Here is a 21,530-nt window from a genome sequence, read left to right as displayed (position 1 = left end):
GTCAACTGAAGAAAAAGAAACACTGGAACATGTTATCCCATACTATTAAGTTCCATACATTTAAACTCCTATCAGCATCTGGCTTGCTGAAAAACATGGCTAACCTTACCTCAGGACTTTTTTTCTGCCACACACAGAGCTGTTGAAATGGTTGAGCTTTCTACCACAGTCTATTGAGCATGAAAGTATTCTTCAGTCTTTAGAAGACTGTGTTCTTACCAAAGGCAGTAGTTCCACTGTACCTTTCTTTTTTTTGTAAGTAGTTTTGTTTACAAATGCATCTTTATGCTTGTTTCTTTCTAGGCAGGGATGAGATCCCGAAACCAAGGTGGAGAAAGCTCGTCTAACGGGCACTTTTCCAGTTCCAAGCCTGTCATCAGCCATGCAGAGAATGAAAAACTTCAGGAGGATGCCAAGAAAAAGAACAAACCTCATCGGAAGGAAGATGAGGTCATGGTTTCAGCAACTGTCAAACGGCACTCAAAATCACCTGGTCCTAGCGAGCGAAAGAACAAGAAGTCCATAGAGCTTTCTAAAGAAGACTTGATAAAACTACTCAGTATAATGGAAGGAGAATTGCAGGTAAATTAAACATTGTTGAAACCATATTTTCTATGTGCCTATCTATTTTTAAGTTGTCCAAATAACGGGAAGATGCATATTTAAGGCAAAGGACCACAAGGAGAGAGCAATAGTAGTTGGTGGTTAACAGTCATAGTTTTAAATTATGCTTTATTTACCACTGCAGCTACCAAAGCAAATGAACTATAAACACCTGTGGAAGAAACACCTGACAAATAAATGGGGATCTGCAGGTGAGGCTGAAAACATCCACAGGGGAATCAGTGGTGGGTGGGAAGAAGGGAGGGGGAAAGACAAGTAAATATAGGGAATGTAATTACAATAATTGCTGAAAATATTCAAGAGGCAAATATGCAAGTCAGAAATACTGAAAATGGACTTAGGATGTCCCCTGAAACTTCTGCATAGTTTGATGTTACTGAGGGCTCAGCCAAAGCCCTTCTGTCCTGTCTGATTTCTGGAGAATGGTGCTTTGCACATTCCTTGCCTTTCAAAGATCCATTAGTTTTATTTCTTGGAGTAGTGCTTGCTAGAAAGCTTTCTCAGTTGTCCTGGTTTGCATGTTAATTCAGACCAGTAGTAAGTCCTTGATGGCAGTCAACCTGATTTTGCACTTAACTTATCCTCAAATGTACATCCAGTTTTGAGATTCTCTAATGCTAATAAATCACTGAACTCTGTGTATGTCGTGTGAGCCTTCAGAGAATTTCAAAATAAGAAGCCAAAACATGCTATTTCAAAAAGTCAATATGAAGACTTGTGGCTTTCAAAACTTATCCCCTTTTGTGGTAGGACTGCTTGTCAAATTCATACATTCTTTTGGTTATATTTTAGTGACCATTTTCACTGAAGCTATGGACTAGCAGAAAAAAGCCACCTGACCTGTGTGAAAACATTTTGTCTTAATTCCTTTACTCCAATTAACCATTACCGTTTAGCTTTTCGTGGAAGGCTTTACTTTTCCCCTGAGACCCACATACATAACACTATTACTTTAATGTTGAAATTGTTACCGTCTTACCTGATTGCAAGAAGCAATTGTTCTGTTAATTTCTTTGGTGCATGAGATGCCATTACCACAGCTCTGAGATGATATCTCACTAAGTATCTTAATGAGTACATCAGTCATTAAGTATCACTTCTTCTGCACATAATTCACCTCTAGTTTGTCAGAAACTACTCTCAAGTTACAAGAAGTATGCATTCAAAATAAAAAATTTTGTCAGAGAATGGTCATTTTACAATGAAAAACTGCAGGGCAAAAGAGAGGAAGAAAAATCTGTTGAGAGAAAATTCGCAGAGGAAAAAATAAATTATCATTACAGAGAAGTGATCATTTTTATTGCGCTTCATTTTACTTTATTCAAAAACTAGTGTATATATAATTTCCTTAGAGATGGAGCTAGCGTGCAGCTTATGTGGTGAACAGAGCCAAACTTCAACAGAAATGTCTCATTCTTGTGCTATTCAGAAAGATTTACCCTGAAGTCACCTTTGTGGTCTGGAAAGGGGAGGTGAAGAAAGTCACTAATGTTTCCTGTGTGGCAATAAATGTGGTCTTTATTATTTGAGTAATTCTCCTGTTCTTCACCATAGTCTTTTACATTGTGGGGTAGTTACGCAACCTTTGAAGGACTGCCCATGCTCTCATTATCCCTATGGGAATAGATCCTGGACAATGCTTTCAGGGGTTTTCATACATACAGACCCCAAAGAGATGTTAGGCACTGCTGAAGCTTCCTGGCATGACAGGAGGGTATGGGGACAGTCACTCTGGTAGCCGTAGAGTGCATCTGTTCTTCTGCTCCTTGCAGCCAGGCAAGGAAGAGAGTAATTATTTTTAATCCAGAGGTTTTTAATTTCATGTCAATCCCCCATTTTATTATTTCCCTGGTACCTGTGTTGACCCATTTCTGAAGTGGGCAAGCTACAGCACTTTGGCTTGAGATGAGAGCCTGGCTTTAACACTACAAATGAAGATGAGCCAAGGAAGACTCCAGCCAAAGTAAATACTCTGGTATTACCTCCTAGCTGTCACTGTGACCTAATGCACTGAGTCATTTCATGGCTTTTTATTTTCAGATCTGTTCAGACATCTCTGGTGGCTGGCTGGCATTATGTTGGACTGACAAATCACACTGCAGGCTTACTTTGAAGCCATTTCAGTACTGGCAAAGCAAACAGGATCTAAGTATATGTATGAAGATTTTGTTTTGAGAATAACATCAGGCTGTACCTGTAGGGAGATGCATTATTTTCTGAATTAAAAAAAAAAATGGGATAAAATACCCATGATTGTTTACTCAGCCATGACCGGGGGGCATCCCCTACCTGTACCACCAGGGTGACACTGCCTTGGAACCCTCAAACAGTGAGCTAAGCCATAGGAGTTAACCTGGTCATGACAACTGTGGGGTTAGCAGGGTAAATTGGTAATATATTCACATGCATCGTATGCTTAGTTCACTACTCACATCATCTGATGACATAGACTTAAACCACATTGATATTGGTATCAGTATTGAGCACTTCACAACTTGATACCCCAGCCCCTATTTTGAAGCCAAATGTGCCAGAAAACCATGGAGAGGTGCCCTGGCAATGATGTTTATGCCCTTATTTTTGCCTTGATTGGTTTTTAAAATTATAATACCCTTATGTAGCTTGCTTGTGCTTTAGCTTCTAGGACCAAGTTGGACTCAGCTCTGCCTGTCTTCATGTTTCCTGGCTGGATCCTGTGCGTTTACTGAATATAGAGAAGAAAAGATTTTCATAAAGATCTGAGGTCACCATAGCCTATGCCTTATTTTCTAAGAAAACAAAAGGGAAGAAAAAGTTTACAGAAGCTGTGGTGATGAGAGTGTGTCCCAATATACATGGCAGGAGAGCTCTTAAGTACAGCTTCTCTGAAGGAGAGTGGGAAGCAAATGAATTGATGACAGGGATTTATTTTAATGGCCCTATAGCTCAGTGGAATGTATTTTCTCTTGTGAGATCTAACTGCTCATATAAAAAAGTAGTGATTACATGGTTTTTAAACCCATGTTGAACATACAGTGGCAAAAAAATCCATGAAGGATTGCTTCCTATACCTGGAAAAAAAAATCTATTTTTTAAAATACTGTAAAGCTGATTTGAAAAGAAAACTTCAAATACCAGGAGACTAAATTAGACCATGAAGGCATGGTATTAATTTGCCTGGTTGTTACAGTGATTTCAGTCAAACCCACATGTGAATATTATTAATTACAGAGCAAGACAGGCAGTGTGGATCTTTACAATAATGATATAATACTATCTGTGGTTCACAGATCTTTGTCCAATGGCCTATGTATTTGTCCTGGCAGGAATATATTCCCTTTCTGTATGGTTTCTGAGCAGAAGCCATTAATCTTCAGCAATACCAAGACTGTTTTTCAACATTTCCTGATTGGGGGCCCAAAAGGAAATGAGGAACAGTATTCCTGCATGTTTACAACTCACTCTTACTGCATGTTTGAGGAAAAAAACCCCACAATAATAAAATTATATTTATAAAGACAGCATCCCACTACAAATCATTAAGTTTTTCAAGAAAAATATTTTTTTTTTATCCAGATTTTGTGCCTGTTGCTGGAGGACAATTTGAGCTTGCGAGAAAATTTCCTGTATTTCACACCAATTTAAATAGGAGCAACTTTTTCATTTGAGGCCTATATTATAGTCCATGTTTTACTGTATTTCTCCAGTGCCAACGTGGCATTCATCCCCTGCAGCTCAGGCCCCCCATTTCTGTGGAGGTCCTTTGCATGCTTTAGGGCTGAGGGAAATATTTCCTGACAGCCTGGTACTGCTGAAGAACAGAACTCCTCAAAGCCATGCAGCCATGGGATGTAAAGGACATACATGTGAAGCTGTCAGCTGCACATTTCCTCTGTTGCAGACCTGAGGGTGCAGATGGGCAATATGTGAAATGTGATGTCTTGAGGAACTGTGTGTGTAATATACAAGTGATATATGAATTAATCACAACACACGATTTCTGACAAGTCCTCAGACTTCAAAATGGTCCAGTGTTACACTGGGTTTGGTTTGGTTTGATGTCTGAAGGGAAACACTATGCAGCAGATATTCAGAGGTAAACCTATTTCTATGGCATCCCTTGTTCAAAAGGGAGAGACCAAATCACTCTGCTGTCAGAGAAGTCCCTTCCTTATACGTATTTATTCATGACTGCATTTAATGGTTAATTTGAATGCTTACTCAAGGTGCCAGAGCAATAACTTGTTGAAGGGCAGGTATGGGAGGTTGGTTGCTGATGGCTGAAACAAGAGTCCTGGGGGAAGGAGCTCTCATCCAACAGAGACAGGTGGGCTGCAAGACTTTCTTCTTAACCTGGATGGATCAGAGAAAGGTGAGCAGAGGACTCTGTGTTTTGTTCTCTCTGGCAAGGTCCTTATGGAGCACTTGGATATCAGAGGCTGCACATCCTGCCATGAGGAAAATCCTCTCTCTTAACAATGTCAATTAACTCCTGTGGGCACAGGTGATAAATTATCCATTTAATTTTAACACTTTAAAAGGTATTTTAGTATTTTTCTGTCTGTCTTTCTAGCCAAAAACTATGTGTTGTAAATGTAAAGAAAAGGAGAATTCTTTATTGTTTCCATCTTTCTACTTTCTACTTTTCCCTTTTGTAGGGCTACATATTATATAATAAATTTTATTCTATAATCACTCTGTTCTCTTCTTTTTCCTAAGATCTACATTTCCCTGTTCACTTTTCTTCCATTCTTTATTTCTGTAGTTGTGACCTTTTTTATTACTCTTGCGTTTTGTTACTTCCCAACTCAGACTTTCCTCATCCTTGTACTGCAGATGCATTGACTAACCTGAGAATTCTGGAGATAAAATTGTAGGATCTACTGAATATCAAATCCCAGCATCTCATTTTTTAGGCAAATGCTTCATTTTACCTTTGTTGTTAACTTAGTAAGCTGTGCTTTAAGATTAGATGGGTTGTTTACTACTCCTATTGGAAAATAGTCCCAGAACTGAAAAGCTTTAATATTTAGCTGATGTATCCCTTTTAATTTCTAATGCAATTTTAATTATGTCTAGTGAAACCTTTATGAAATTCTGCTATACAGTGATTCTGCTTTGAAAGCCCACCTCTCTCCCCCCTGTCTTTAATGCCTGATGTGTTTGTAGGCAGCAGTCTTGCATCCTCTGAGCCTTTGTTCTTGCTGTGCTAGCTGTACCACATCCTTTCAGTTTCCTCTGGCAAAATAGGCTCTCCATGTCTTCATCAGCCCTTGACCAGCAGCAGTGACACCCTGGGTCCACCTTTCATGGTGTCTGTAGCTGGAACTGCACATGGTGCTTGCTGTAGGAGAGAGCTCCCTAGTGCCTTGTGCATTTGGTTTCATATTTGCTTTTCTCTTAAGGCATGGCATCACTTGCCTTCCCATCACTCATCAGTTTGACTAGTATAAGCAAGAGAATCTGTGGCTGTTGTGATGTTTTTCTCTTTTTCCTCTTGCTGCAATGTGTAAACTTGCATGTAATGCCTCAAACTGCTTTTGTATTGAGATTTCCAAGATATTGTAGCAACACTGGGAGAGGCACCTAGTGGTTATTTAGTAAAAAACACTGTACAAACTTCTATATTTTTCTTCAGTGCCTTTTTTTTTTATAGTCTTGCATTAATATTAATAAACATGGATCTGCCTGAACGTTCAAGAGAGGAATATGGGATAAATAGGTGGGTAGAAACCAGATGTGTTTCTTGTGCAGGAACTGAAATCAGAAGAGAAAGCTGGGACAAGTTGCCTTGGCGCCAGAGAAAGCAGTGAATAGAAGGAGTTTTCAAATGGTCATCAGTGAAATAGCACAGATTAACAAATTGCAGATGAGCCAAGGCAGAAAGAATAGGTAAAGCCAGAGAAAAGTGCATGTAGGGTATCTATGAAGTCGTGTTGATCGAATTGAAATAGTTCAGGATTTATGAGCATATCATACAGATGAAATATAAATTACCCAAGGGAAAAAACTTGGCAAATAGAGAGCTACAGGGAAAAAGAGAAGATAGGGTTAATGTGAGGAGGGAGAGGTGACTTAAGCAGAATGGAATGAGGGGAAGGAGGCTGGGCAATAGAAGAAAAAGAGTGTAAGCAAGAGGGGAATACAAGGGAGATAAACAGAGCCAAGCTAGAGACATGGAAAGTGGGCACAATAAAAGGAAAGATGGTATCCACAGTGTAGCAAAATAACAGCCTAAAAACAAACCCTAAAAATGTCTGGCATATCAGTACAATGAATTAAAAAATTCTCTCCTCTCTTAAGACCACAGATGCTCTCCTCTATTTTTATTGAATAATTTATTACCAGAGATTAATTTTGTCCAGAATAGTATGCTTTATTTTCTGTATCTTACATTTGCTTCTATGTAAAGTGCAGAACATACCATAGGAGGTAAGAAGAACTTGTCTAGCAAGTCCTAAAATCATAACTCTTAAGATAGAACCCAGCTGTTTTGTGTTTAAAAAAACAAAAGCAAAAAGGTAAGACAGTATACTGAAATACAGTTAAATTGTTCTATTTAGACAATTTCCTGCTCCCCCTGAAATAATGGGTAGGGGTTCTATCAACCATAGGGATGAGAGCCATCCATCTCTTTGGTACTAAAATTGCTTTATAATTATATGCCTTTCAAAGTAATGATCCTCAATAAAATGTCACTGTCACTGGACAGCTGTAGGCTGAAGACCTCTTTCACAAAAATGTTTTAACATCCTTCTCTATTAATGCCTGAGATGTGCTTAACAGAGCTATATCTGTTGTGTTACTTAGGCTTGAGGGATCAGAAGAGAGAGGAATAACTGGTAAGTGTCTCTGATCCATTGAACATCTCATCTAGAGTGGAAGGAAGAGTATGCACAGCTTAGGGTTTTTTTCCAAAAATTCTTGGTCTTCTGTTCAAAACAAAACAGAATTGCCCAAATCCAGCTTTTTAAGTTTTGGTCTTGTTCCAAACTGATTCCCTCTTGCAAACATTTAAAAATTAGTTTTAAATAATGATATAATTTGACTATTTATTTTTCTTTACATTTACTTACTAAAATATTCAGTGCAACAGTAATGAGGAAGTTTGTTTCTTTTCTCATTTTTCTTGAGAGAAGGTTCACTCTGTGGGAGAGAACATGGGCAATCATTTTACAATCAATGTTAAATGCATGAGCTCTCTGGCTTTAAAATGTCTGGGATTCTTTGGAGAGCTTGCAAGGAGCATATGTCTTATATGTCATAATGCTGTCCAGCTCTGAGTCACCAGTTGTTAATTTAACATTGCAGTGGTAGATGAACCTGTTTTTATTAAGTGTGCTGCCCCATTTGTGTATTTATTAAGTTTTTGTCTGTTGTCCTCTAGCTGAGGATCAGATGAGCTCTTGAGAGCAAAACAGATTATTTTTCATCCAAAACAAGTTTCAATAAATGCAATTATAAGTCTTTACATAATAATTGTGATAATCTGGCTGAGAAAACGTCTTGTTTCTAGGATTAAAGGCTCCACCTATTGGTTGACTAAAGTGAGAGAAATGTAACATTTTCACGTAGAAAACTGCAGGTCCTACTGAACATCCTGTGCCTTGCCACATCTTACAAAATTGCTGCTTTGAGTGTTTGCATGACGCCCAAAATAAAGTGAACTTGGACTTATTTCCGAGGGCTGTGCAGATGTGGCACCCAAAATGATGCACTGCTGAGGGAGGCACTATGAAAGGAAGTCCTTTCCTGAGACAGAAAGGGGTTGGATTTTGCAAGTGGTTTGTTATTCTGGAAATTATTGGTTTTCTTTGCAAAAAAGTAGCATCAACTCTTCCATGCCAGAAAAATGAGTGGAACTGAACTAACTCAAATACAGTTGCATACTAACTTCCAGGCATTTGTTGCCTTCAAGTTTAACCAAGTCAGAAACAAAAATATTGAGGCAGCTTTATAATGAAACCCCAATTCTCCAGTATTGGCTCCGGCAATCTCAGCAGTTCAGGTAAAATAGCATTTTGAAGGGCTTCAGAGTCATTCCTGGAAATGCAGTGGGAGGATAGAGAGGGGAGAGGATGTCCCCGTGGAGGGATTGGGGAGGGCAAAGGGAAGGACAGACTTTGGGGGGAATCAGGGGGATTTTGGAGACAACTGAGGGCTTTGTGGGCATGGCTGGGAGCTCTCACTCTGCGCCTTTCATTGCCCATCCTCCCTAGTTCCTTCACACTAAGAGTTTGGCCACTTCCCTCATTTCCTCTGAGAATTCCTCCATTCAAATAACTGGCTGTGCTGGTGAGTGCTTGCTGCAATGCAGTCCTACTGTTCTTGCCCATTCATCAGCCACCAGTAACTTGGATGCACATTGTGCAGCACAGAGTACTCAAAAACATCTTGTTGAAGCCAACAAAGTGCTTGGACAAGAGAAAGTTGTGTATACAGTTTACTACACATGTACACAGACTTAAGTCTGTTAGTGTCCCACATGCTCCTCTCTCCTCAGAGGAGGCAGGATTGCCTCTGACTTCATCCTTCTGGTAGTTACAGCTCTGCTGGCTCCAGCTTGTCTTGCTCCATCCTGCTCCTTGTGTGCTTGTTCCTGCCAGAAGACAGCATGATCTTGGAAAAAAAATGCCTGGACTGATTTGTTCCTCTTGGAGACAGGGTACTCACAGCAGCAGCTTCAAGTGCATCCCTGAAATTCAGGTCAGAGCACCCAATTTCAGATGCTTCTGTTCCTTATAGTGCCACTGTAGCATTTGCAAAGTGCAATTTAAGCAAGATGAGTTACACATCTAATGAAGATACTTTTTTAGTTTCTAATGGACTTCAACAGATTGGATGATAGCATAGAAGAACATGAACTTGGAGGAAAGAAAAGAATATAACAAATGGGGAAAAATTAATAGGAAAACAATTATATTGATGTCAGAGTGCCATACTTTTTGTAGCATTCACAGTGTATCTAGATCTTCTATATACTTGGGAATTAAATCTCATTCATGAGAAATATTAGTTCCTTTATGGAGTGGAAATTGGAGCATGGTGGGGTTAATTTTATGTGTGAAGGAAAAGAAAGAGGCCCATTATCCATGGGTCTCCTGTGTCTTGGTCCAGACTTGCTAATAGGGCCAGATGATAAGAGAAGAAGGAAGAAAATAAAAGCTTTTCCTGTTATTGCCCTTTCACAAGTCACATTTTTTTCCTCCTAAAGAGCTTCTAATGGATCACAAAACAAGTTCTGGTTACCAAAGGAACATGGCAACTTGATGGCTAGTTGGATCAGTCTGTGGTTTCTGCTTGCTGCTGGGCTTCAGGCCACGTGAAAAATATTATACAGTTAATGTTGGCTGAGACAAAAGCTCTATGACTGGATACATCAAACCCAAAACAGTGGGTTTAGCCATTGTGAGGCATTGCTGGAGCATGTAGAACATATCCCAACGTGCAGAGTCATGCACATAACTTGACAGTGACCCCTTGCCCCTGTGTCTCTTTTCTGACTGGATCATGACACTGTAATTCCATATGCTGCAGTAACTGCCCCATGGCTTGATAATATCAAGCAAAGCACTCTTTCAGTGTGAAAAGACAAGACAGGGTATCCCAGACCATAAAGATTCTGAAAACATCAAGCAGTGTGGAGTTAATACTTCTCAGGGCCTTGCCATGGGAATTTTGCTGGCTGTGGCCCAGACTACAGATAATTAATTATGTCAGTGAAAGGCTCTGGTGGCCTGTTTTCTTCAGAAAAAAAAAAGTGACATCATCCATGGAGCGCTCTGGCAATAAAGCAGAACAAAGCTGTGTGGGCAGGAAATAACAGACAGATGTCTTCTAGTGCTCATTTGATCTGTTTCAAAGCTTGCTGGAAGAAGTAATACATTGCTCAGTGCTGCTTCTCCTCAACTCTGCAATGTTTAGCAGGGACTTTTTCAAGCACAAGAGGCCAAATTAATTTCTGATGTAATTCTTCTGGAGCCACTTCAGAAGATTTATACAGTGGCTGAGCTGGTCTATCATGTGCCTCCTCTCCAGTATTGATTTTAGAAGAGCTTTCTAAGTTATCACTGAAAGATAGTGCACAATAAAATTAAATACAGTGTAGTGTTCCAAAGGCTTCATACAAGGACAGAAAGTTCTGCACGATGCGGAGAAGACAGGACAGTTCTGTTTAATATCCTCAGTGTCGTGAGGGATCATTTGTATTTCTGGATATACATTTCACTTACCTTTTGTACAAAATCAACAATCAACAACAGTCACGTTTCATCACTGAAGTGATCTCTTTACCTCCAGAGTGCATCATGTACCTACACTTGAACACAGAAAATTTAAAAGAAATTCATGCAAGTGAAATCCACAGTTTCAAGTATTAGGAAATTGAGTTAAGATAAAAGGTGAGAAAAAAAACCTTTGCTGTACATAAAGTCTTCCTTGCAAGAAAAAAACTATGTATTCATGTTGCTGGTGCAGCCTTACTGTGACTGCAGTGTGTAGTTTTGGTGCCACAATATAAGAAAGATATAAAGCTACTGGACCATGTCCAAAAGACAGCTGTGAAGATGGTGAAGGGTTTAGAGGGGAAACCATAGACCAGCTGGAACTCTTGGTTTATTTGATCTGGAGGAGACTGAGGGAAGACCTCACTGCAGGGACAACTTCATTGTGAGGGGAAGAGGAGGGGCAGGCACTGATCTCTGCTCTGGGGTGACAGCCACAGGACCCGAGGGAATGGCCTGAAGCTGTGTCAGGGGAGGGTTAGGCTGGATGTCAGGAAAAAGTTCTTGTCCCAGAGGGTGGCTGGGCACTGGGAACAGGCTTCCAAGGGAAATGATCATAGAACCAACCTGACAGAGTTCAGGAAGCATTTCGAAAATGCTGTTGGGCACATGATATGATTCTCAGGGCTGTCCTGTGCAGGGCCAGGATTTGGATTTGATGATGTCTGTGGCTCCCTTCCAAGTCAGGACTTCTATGATTCTATGATTTTATGTAATTAGCCAGCATTTCGCATGGCTAGCATCACTGAGTGAGTGATACAAACAAGGCTACTTCAGATTTCTGGTATAGAAAAAACAATTATTGAGTTTTTAGCAAAAAGAACTTTGTGTGATGCAATATTCAGTAGAGCATAAAACCTTCCTGTTTTGAAACATGCTTTTTACAATAAGTATAACTGTTCTGGAAGACAAATTGCTACCCAGTCTAGCAGTATGAAGGGCTAGACTGAGCAATCGGGGCTTTAATGAAAGTGTTATTCCAGCTGTCAGGAGTAGTTTTTATTATGTTCTGCATACATATTTATAGTATTATGAGACAAAATTAAGAAAGTACTCTTTCCTTTTAATATTTTTGTTTCCTACTAAGTATAAGAAAGAAGGGAAGTTACTGGTCTTAAACAGAGACTAGTGGATTAGTGTTAGGAAAGTTTTTAGGTACAGGTGTTTGAGTACCCCTGCTTGAAGGTGCTTTCTTTCATGAAAGTTAACTAACAAAGCTAGTTATATAGATATGCACTTTCTGAGGTCTCTAATGCAACTTTTCAGAAATAAGGCTATTCCTGCCATGATGGCAACACATCATGTCCTGGACAATGCAGAAAGCAGTGTGAGAACATTCTCCTGATCTCCCTCTGGATGCCTTGAGTGTGATTTTTATTAACTCTAGGTGAAATATTTGTAAAGCCTACTGGCATTTAGGAAATCAGTCACTGGTAAGCCCCCCAACATTACATGGATAACCTGTGACCTTATCTAGTTTCGGATGCTGAACAGAGCAGCTGTTGTGCTATAAATAACCTGAACTGTGCGCAATGCAAGGAACAACAACACAAGTAGAAGTAAAGGTTCCTGTCTGTGGTTTCATAGTTATTTTTTGCCATTAATCATTGGCAAGAAAAATACAACTTCATAAATATTGAACATCTGCTACTTGGTGCACTTCCTTGTGTAGGTATAATAAAGTGTCTTCATAACCAGAAGATAAATAATCAGAAGCTGGAAATATTAAATTGCCAAAATATTACATAATTGCATTTCTTGTAAACACTACTCCTGCTCCTGAGTTTTCAAAACTTCTTTCATCTAATTAAGAGGATTGTTGTCATGTTACTGAAATATTGAGATTTCTCTAAAGTAGGTGTAAAGTAGTTAGATGCCTCCAAATGTGGAGCTATGAGGGTGATAGTTACCAGTAACTGATTTTGAGAGAGACAAACTAGGAATTTGCAGAAAGGCTACTTATGGAAAAAAAAAAGCAAACAAAAAAAAAACAGGAGAAGAGTTTAGGACATGTACTGGCAAATGATCTTGAGTTGGGTTTTACTCCTAGCTGACAGTGATTACTTCAACTCCATTCAGCCCATCTTGAATACAACTGAATTTTTTCCTGATTTACTAGATGTCTTATATGAAACGAGTTTGATCAGTTCAATCCCATTTCCCAGGTGACAAATGGCCTGTGGCAAAAATTCCCTGTTTAGTGGGTGCTGAGTTTTGTCAGCAGGCTCATGGGAGAGGCCAAAGACTGTGGGAATGGGGAGAGAGAGCTGTAGTAAATTGGAAGGGCAGGGCATGAGGAAGAAGCACGTCTGAACGCCAGGCTTGTGTAACAGTCTTTCCATTGACCAAAAATCTGGTTGCTAGGCTGCCAGACCCGTTTTACAAGCAGCAGAGTCATGCTATTGTTTCCTAAATGGTTTCAATTTTATGCAGGAACCTCTTTACATCCTTTCTATATCTTTTAAATATTTTACTAGGCACGTAGTAAAGTGAGGTTCGGAACACAGCCCCCTTCTCTGCTCAAGTCGGTGAGCAAAAGAAAGTCCTTCTACTTTATTCTGCCAAAGAGTGAATGTTTCAGGGTAGCCCTGTGAGGAGTGGACTCATGTCAGCCTTCCATCTGGGGAAGTAGTTTGCACTCATGAGAGAAGGGGAGCATTGTCTTGGATTTCCCAGGTAGCAACTAATGCAGACCCCACCTCTTCTTTAAATGGACTCATGAACGGGGAATAGAGGGGAGGGAAAGGAGAGCAGGCAAAACTTTGTGGGACAGCAGCGCTCCACAGCAGCTCAGTCCCTCCATGGATGTACTCAAGAACTGAGGTCAACAACCATTAGATTTTGGCACTTCCAGTAAGCATAAAACAAGGCTTAGACATAGTTCAAGTTTGCAGTTCCTCTATCAGCAGAAGCAACTGAAAGAGTTAAATTAGTACATCTTTAATCTGTCTTTATTGCTCCTACTGCTTACAGAATCAGGTACTTGGGGCACTTCATTAACTGAAAAGTCTCTTTATTTTCAAGAACTCACAATCTTAACAGTATAGATAGAAAGGTAGCTCAGAGTTTTCTGTAGGACAATTGAAGTAATGAAAAACTAATAAAAGCAAATTTTTTAAATTCCGTATTTTGACTTTAAAGAGCTTCTCTGACTAATTGCAGTCTTCTGGACTTTTGCAAATAAGTTTTATTGTGTTACAAGCTGTTGCAATATGTGGTCTTCTCAAGCCGGGATGCTCTTTCTCATCACAGCACCAACAAAACAAAACAAACAAAAAAACAAACAAAAAAAAAAACAGGACTTGAGAGATTATTTTCCTGTGCCAAACATCATGTTCCTTCTACCAAAAAAACTAAAACCTGCTCTCTGGGATTTATATGCAAGTTTACAATTTTGAGATAGCTTCCTTGTGTTTGTCTCCTAGTTTACCATTTACACCAAACAGCATTTTGCTTTGGGGCAAGGGAGGAACCAGCAGAAGATGTCCATCAGCAGAAACAGCTTGCCAGCAAAGTCCCCTCTTCTTTGCTAGGGCCCCCCACTTTGATCCTCTCATGCCTCTTCACTGGTATGAATTTTGAAGTAGTCCCAGCATTCCTCTGCAAGATTATTCTGACCTGTTTTCTGAAAATGTTCTGTTTCCTGCAGATCACTATACATTGGAAAAAGGCATCTCTATCTGACCTCTCTTCTAGTCATTTCAGGGGAAAATTGGTCATTTGGAAAAACATGAAATCACGAGATACAAAGGCATGCTGTTTCAGCTCCTTCCCTCTATATTATCCTGAGGAGTTTCAGAGGGACTAACTGGAATTCACAAACCTTGAGGCTGATGGAAGGTTGGGATGTTGCCTGGATGTCTCTCTGACCTAAGTTAGCTGCCCTTCAGAATCTTCCTATGATGGAGCTTGTTTCTGACCAAATAAAAGCAAATTTGTCTCTGGTTTATTATTAGATTTAGTTCCCTTTTGGTCCAATGCTTCCTAGCAACTTGTGTGTCTGTTTGTCATTTGTTGTTCACTAAGTGTTATCACAACTGAAACAAAGTACTTGGTGAATGAACCAATACTCTCAAAAAGATAAGGAGAAATGGCTGAGCCAAGAAGAGGCAAAAGGCAGCTTGCCACACTAACACCATCCAAATCCAGAGGGTCAACAGAGTGTAGGGGACCCAATAAGGGGTACAGGAGAGGGCAGCTGACTGTGCTGCTGAGGGTGGTGCCACCCAGCCTTATTCTGGGCTAGGTACCCTCCCCATGGGCTACAGCAAGAGGTGTTCAGTGCTGACTGTCCTACCTGTTCCCTTGGAGCTAGGTGTGTCACTGCTTCCCTTTAAAGATGAAGCAATGAATGGGGTTTTTTCTTCAAAGTTCTCAGCTAAGCTTGGGCACCTCTTTTCCTTCTTGGGGTGTCAGTTCCTCCATTCAGCATCATCCACTCCTCTGACTTGGCTCCCTCTGGCTTGTGGGGGACCCAAACCTCCAGAGGCCTTTCTTAGTTAGCCAGGGACATTCTTAACTTTTTCAGGGACTCTTATTCCTACTCCCTTGTGCTCAAGTTGCTCCATTTTAATTGTGAGTGATGACAGACTAATGAGGCCTGAAGGAAAGTCAGGCAGTGCACAGCTGAACAGGGGCTGGGGCACTTGCTGGGCAGAGCACCTGCCTTCACCAGCTATTTCTGGATCCATTTCTGGAACCATTTCAGGGACTCGAGTCCAGCTTTTTGCTCTGCCTATTCACTATGTTAAAACCCCAATCCCGAGCTGTCTGTCTGCTCTGCTCAGCCCAGTGCTCAATTATGCCATCCAGGGCACAACAGCTACAACCTGAGAGAAAGAACTCATCGTCCTCCCCTCCCAAACAGCTTAGGGTCTGAGGTGTGCCTGTCCCTGAGGAATGGGCTGAAGCTTTGTGTGCTCAGAATCAAAACAAAAAGACGTTTCAACATCATTGGCTGTGTCCCTTGGTGCAGAGGGTAGAAGGGAGCTGCTCCCTCATCCCCATCCCTCTGAGTTCTGTTCCCTTTGCACAGCGCTCTCCCTGAGCATGCCTGTGGCACAGGGGCCCTGCTGGAGGCAGACAGCAGGATATGAACTTAGTTCATTGGGACAGGATGAAGGTATGGCTTCAAAACTTCCTCTTCCTAAAACGGCTTAAGACAGCACATCATAAAATCTGGATATCTAGAAATCCCTCCATACTTCCATGCTATCCTACTGGAGTTTTTAAAGGCTTTTTCTTCAATATAGAAGCATTGGCCTCATGGTGACGAAGACACTAAGGCATCTGTTATTTCTACAGGGATAGAGAAAAGCAATACATTTGCAAACCTGTCTAGAACTTGCCTAAAATAACATTTTTCCTGTACTGAGAGTGGCACGGTCTCAGGATGTGATGTAGTGAGGCGTACATGCTCTTCTGCCTTTCTTCGGGACTAGCTCACATAATTCACTTAGCTGTAACAACCATGAGTGATGAACCTTTCCCTCTCTCATTTTGAAATAATATTAATGCCGTTCCAATTTGCATTTTGTATCTTGCAGACAAGGGCAAAGATTTTACTAAAGGTTACAAGATGTTATACAATGTAATTGGGCTAATTCTTAATTAGATGGCATGATCTTTGCCTGAAGTTCATTAGTTATTTCTATGTTAGACTGTTTTAAATAAAAAAAGTACTAAAGGGTTTTTGCCGTGTCCCAAAATTATTTTCTTGCCCGTTTTAAAATCAGGTAGTTTTGTTGAGCTGTGGTGCCTCTATGGTTCTGGACAGAGATTTAAGATTTGCTACAGGGATGAATTGAATGCTGTTATGAACAGCATGGAAAAGTGTGAAGAGCTGGGTCAGTTAATAAATCTTTAAACAGTCATTGCTTACATAGGGGTGGGATTTGTAAAGGATTTTTTTCCTAAAATGTCTGAACCTTTCCTTAGTGCTTAATTTATTTCCCAAACTCACATGGGTTGTCAGAAAGGCAGGCAAGAGAAAAATGCCCATACTCTTCTGCTCCCCCATCCATTTGCAGTTATGGGAAAGATGTTCTCTAGGGAAATCCAGGAGCTACCCTTCACCCACCAAAAACCTGTAGGTTTTACAGTCCCTCCCTGGATTAGGGGAGAGACTCATAAACATGCCTTGAAAGACAAGCAGGTGCCCTGCCCCCATTTTACAGATGGCTTAACAGGTATTGGCAAGTACCATTAGAAACAGAGCCCTGGCTTAAGCGTTAGTCCACAGCATAGCCCTAAAATGCTCCTTATTCGTAGCCAGGTGGCCTTGCAGAGCTGTCTCGTCATGCCCAGATGTTTGCTCATGCTGCCTGAAACTGGGGGCTTCCACCTGGGGCAGGGAGCTCCAGGCTACTCTTGGCCACAGGTGCACCCCTGCTCCCAGCCCCAGCTCCAGCAGTACAGCCATCCTCCACTGCTGGGAGGATTTGCTCAGACTTTCCATGTCTCCTTAGTTGGGTCTGCAACATGCCTAGGGTTTTGTTTAAAGAAAAACACCTTGAAAAATTTATTTTAGAAGTTACTTGAAAGGAGTGCTTAATTGCAAATTCAGTTAGGGAGTGCTTGGAAGTAGCTGTCTGAGAAATATTAGTTCAGCTCACTTGTGCTGCTTGTTCTACTCACTTCCTTATCCCTTCAGGGAACAGTATGGGCAACAACTAAGATCCAGTACGTGAAAAATAATGATGTTCCCTGGCTATAGTTACAACTCAGATAAAAATTCATAGGATTCAAATGTAATGTCACGCAGGAACAGAATAATTCATCCCTTAAAGCACAATATTTGTATTGGACAGATCATGTTTAATCTTATATCTCCCAACATTTTTATATTTGCATTGACAGCCTGTCATTTTTCTAATTTATTTTATTTCTATGCATGCAGTCTGTACATATGAAGTGCCCCTATTTTCCCCATGTTCCCTGTCGGTTAATAGGTTGACTCATGGTACTGATTTGCATTATTGCAGGCAAGGGAGGATGTGATCCACATGCTGAAGACAGAGAAAACCAAACCTGAAGTTTTAGAAGCTCATTATGGGTCTGCAACTCCAGAGAATGTGCTTCGAGTGCTACACAGGGATGCCATCCTTGCCCAAGAAAAGTCTGTAGGGGAAGATGTCTATGAGAAACCAATTTCAGAGGTAACAACTTATTGATTGACAACATTATGTCTGTGCAGGAGGAAGCCTAACCAGAAGTGAGACTCCATATATTTTGGATGTATGTAAAACATGCAAGAGGATAGCACAGAATTTGTACGCTGAAAACAAAATCTTGTTCACTCATACGCAGAATAATTTGTAAACGATGTCACTGGATTTGAACACAAACCATAAAAAGGTTGTATGCTTCCTAGGGCTGGTGCTGTTAAGCAGGACCAAAATCTTTTTTATGTTGAACTTCTAGTTTTTAAATTCCTTTCAGTGACAGGCTTCAACCTCTACTACTCACAGCACTCATAACTACTCTTTGATTTTCTTGGCATACTAACTAGAACACTGTCATGAGGGTATTTAAGAAAAGAAGACCTTTGGAGATTGACTTTGACCATATTTATGGGATCATAAATCCATATTCATTTTACGTCACTTAAACTCCAGGACTGCAAAGTCAGTGCAGCCCCTAAGGAGACTTATAGGACTCCCCACTTTAAAATTTAAGCAATAAATGAATGTCAAGTAGACCTGACAATTAAAGTAGACCTGAGAGTGTCTGAGGCCAGTATGAATGCCAAAATAAACAGCCATTGCTCCTGTTCATAGTTTCATAACAGTCCAGGTCATGGGGAAGGAGAATGCAATGATGTATAATATGACATACTGTAGTGCCTGTCCAAATCTTCATAGTTCATCCACTTAAAATACTTAATTTGTTCACCAGGAGTTGTGTCTACCATGGGATATCTTTGTACTGTGTATTCTCATTGAAGCTTCTCCTGGAATTTTTGGGATTATAGTAAATAAGGAAATCAAATCTTAGTATGTGAGAGCATACATAGAATAGTCTCAAACAAGATTAAAAGAGCCTGGCAAGGTTTTTTTCCAAAGAAGCTGATAATTTGACAAGGATCTCAGTGTAAAACTTTCATCATGTGCAGATTCACAAGGCTTATGTTGAAATGAAATAGAAAAGTTAAGTGCAAAAGATCTACTCTGAAAAGTTGAACCCAAACTGGCTCTTTTATAAAATGCAATGGCTTTTTCACTTTGAGTGCTATGGTCAGCTTTTGGAGAGCAAATTGCAAAAGAGCATTCCTCCTCTCTTATTTCCCTCAGTTTGCTGAGATACCCTGTGAAATAACAGCAGCCCAGGGCAGCTGGGGCTGAGGAAGATGAGATTCTCACTGGGTAAGGGTTGGGGGTGGGCAGAGCAGGCTCTGCCAGCCACTGTGCCAGGGGCAGGCAACCAGACAATGAGTATATACAAGTACCAAGGCTGAGGGCTGCTTTGGCAGGGAGGAGGCTGGAGTTGGTCATCGGCACCCAAGAAACAGCAAAAGGAGCAACATGAATAGATGTGGTGAATTTGGAGTGCCCTGGCAACTTTTTAGACCCATCTCCCTGGTTTTAATGTTTGTTTGAATAATAATTGGCATATTAAATTAATAGAAAAATGAAAACAAAAAGGGTAAAGGATTGTGAATAAATAAAGATAATTTCTGTCACAAAACAGGTTGAGGGGAAACTCCTAAGGCTTATAATTAATTGCATTGGTAATGTAAAACTGAATCTGGACAGAATCTCAGTAATTTGAATCTTTTATCTCAGCAGACTTACAGGTGTGTTAAAGATGTGTAACTCAAATTTCAGCCTTCAGACTACACTTTATGCTCCACATGCAAGTGTCTAGTCCCCACACAGGTGTTTGAATTCAGGCTCCCAGACTCTGAGTTCTGAGCTACAGCTTTTTCCCCATGAAATGAAGAAAGCGTGCACAGCACCTCACCACAGGGGAAATACGGCATTGCAACAATATTATTTGTTGCCCTAAAGCTAAGTGAAGTTCTGTCCTTTGTGTATCTGAAAACTGTGCAAATGTTTATTGCTAATATGTCATCCAAATAAATCATTACTTTCACAGGGCAGTTATTTCTAGTCACTGGTTTATGTAAAACCCAAGACATAAAATTGCGGGACTTGCATTTACCAAACACAACACTGTTGGTTAATAAATCAGATGAAGTAAGCAAGGAGACCTTTAAAACAGTCTGTTCTCCTTTCCCACAACCCAGCTGGACAGACTTGAAGAAAAGCAGAAGGAGACGTATCGGCGCATGCTGGAGCAGCTCCTGTTAGCAGAAAAGTGCCACCGTCGCACCGTTTACGAGCTAGAAAATGAGAAACATAAACATACAGATTACATGAACAAGAGCGACGACTTCACCAACCTCTTGGAACAGGAGCGGGAGAGGTCAGTAAAAGATTACCCCCAGTGTCCCAGTGCTTGTCCCCTCAGTAGTGACATGGCCTGGTATTTTCTGTGTTTAAATGACACTAAACTACTGTGTAAAACATCTGTAAATGTTGGTCCACTCATACAATTTGTAAGTGCGTTACTGTGAAAGTCTGGAGCTGGAGGGACACCACTGAATGTTCCTCTAGTGTGATCTTGAATTAAGAAACAAATTTGTTTTGAATTAGTCATGCCCATTTTGGGCTCACCTCCAGGTAGCTTTTGATCAGATGTTATTTATGTTGGTTAAGTTTGGGACTGGCTTGCTCAGCTAAGCACTATGTTTTGTGAAGGACAGAGCGCTGTTGCCACAGCAGGAGGGCAGGGTAAGGAAAACCACAAGACACATTAGGATACTGGCACACAGGTGGTGGGACTCTGCCATGCCCTTTGCATTTAGGCTTGCGAAGTCACAAACCATTTGCATTCTTTTTCGTATTTTGAAGATGCATGCCTCAGGCAAGTTATCTGTTCCCCTGGAAGAAAATATTATCATGCATTACAAAATGTGCCCAGCCTGTTGTGGACTATCTGCAGTGATTATCTCACAGTCTCATACAACCCACTTTTTTTTTTTTTTTTTTTGAGTATTTATCCTGCTTGTTGGATGAGTAATTTGTTCTCTGGGTCTCTAAGAAAAGAAAGATCATTTACCTTAGCTGAAGACTGAGCACTCAGTAACAGCTTCAGTTTTTCAATATGAATACTTTGTGCTAATACCAAACTGCTTGAAATCGATCCATGCTGTATTTCTTTTTTTTTTCTTTTTTTTTTTTTTTTTTAAGGCTCTAAGAAAAATACTTAAGGCAAGTTCAAAGAAGAAATGCTTTTGAGGAAACCACAGGCTTGTGGCAGATATTTACAAAAAGCCAGGAGCAAAACTGTTTAGTGTATTTCCTGAACTCAGTTCAGCGCCAACTTTGAGTAGGTGGCACATGAGCTACAGTGACCATATTTCCTAGTTTAATAGGTTTTGGTTTTCTTCTGCCTTTACTTTCCTGGTTTGATTGGCATTAAAGAACAAAATTAAACATTAAAGAACAAAAATGCTTCTGCATCTTAGCAAATTGATTCTCACGGTAGAAAATGAAAAATGTAAAAATAAATGTTTTAAGAAATAAAAGATGTTGTATTTTCAAGTAAGGAGCAACTTCCCATCTGATTCTCATAGAAGAC

General features: G+C 40.3%; 1 protein-coding gene across 2 annotated transcripts in view; it reads left to right on the top strand.

The window, feature by feature from the left end:
* The first annotated feature begins 309 nt into the window (after positions 1-309).
* The window catches only part of FILIP1 (filamin A interacting protein 1), a 51,872-nt gene continuing 30,651 nt past the window's right edge, over positions 310-21,530 (top strand). For both annotated transcript variants that reach the window (XM_062488590.1, XM_062488589.1), the window contains exons 1-3: positions 310-582; positions 17,870-18,043; positions 20,134-20,312. In XM_062488590.1, the coding sequence (XP_062344574.1) occupies positions 310-582; positions 17,870-18,043; positions 20,134-20,312 (626 nt within the window). The remainder of the gene's footprint in view (positions 583-17,869; positions 18,044-20,133; positions 20,313-21,530) is intronic.

This window comes from Cinclus cinclus, chromosome 3 (genome assembly GCF_963662255.1).
Source record: "Cinclus cinclus chromosome 3, bCinCin1.1, whole genome shotgun sequence".
NCBI lineage: Eukaryota > Metazoa > Chordata > Aves > Passeriformes > Cinclidae > Cinclus > Cinclus cinclus.
Note: the sequence above shows the minus strand (reverse complement) of the source record. Positions and strands in the feature narration are given on the sequence as shown.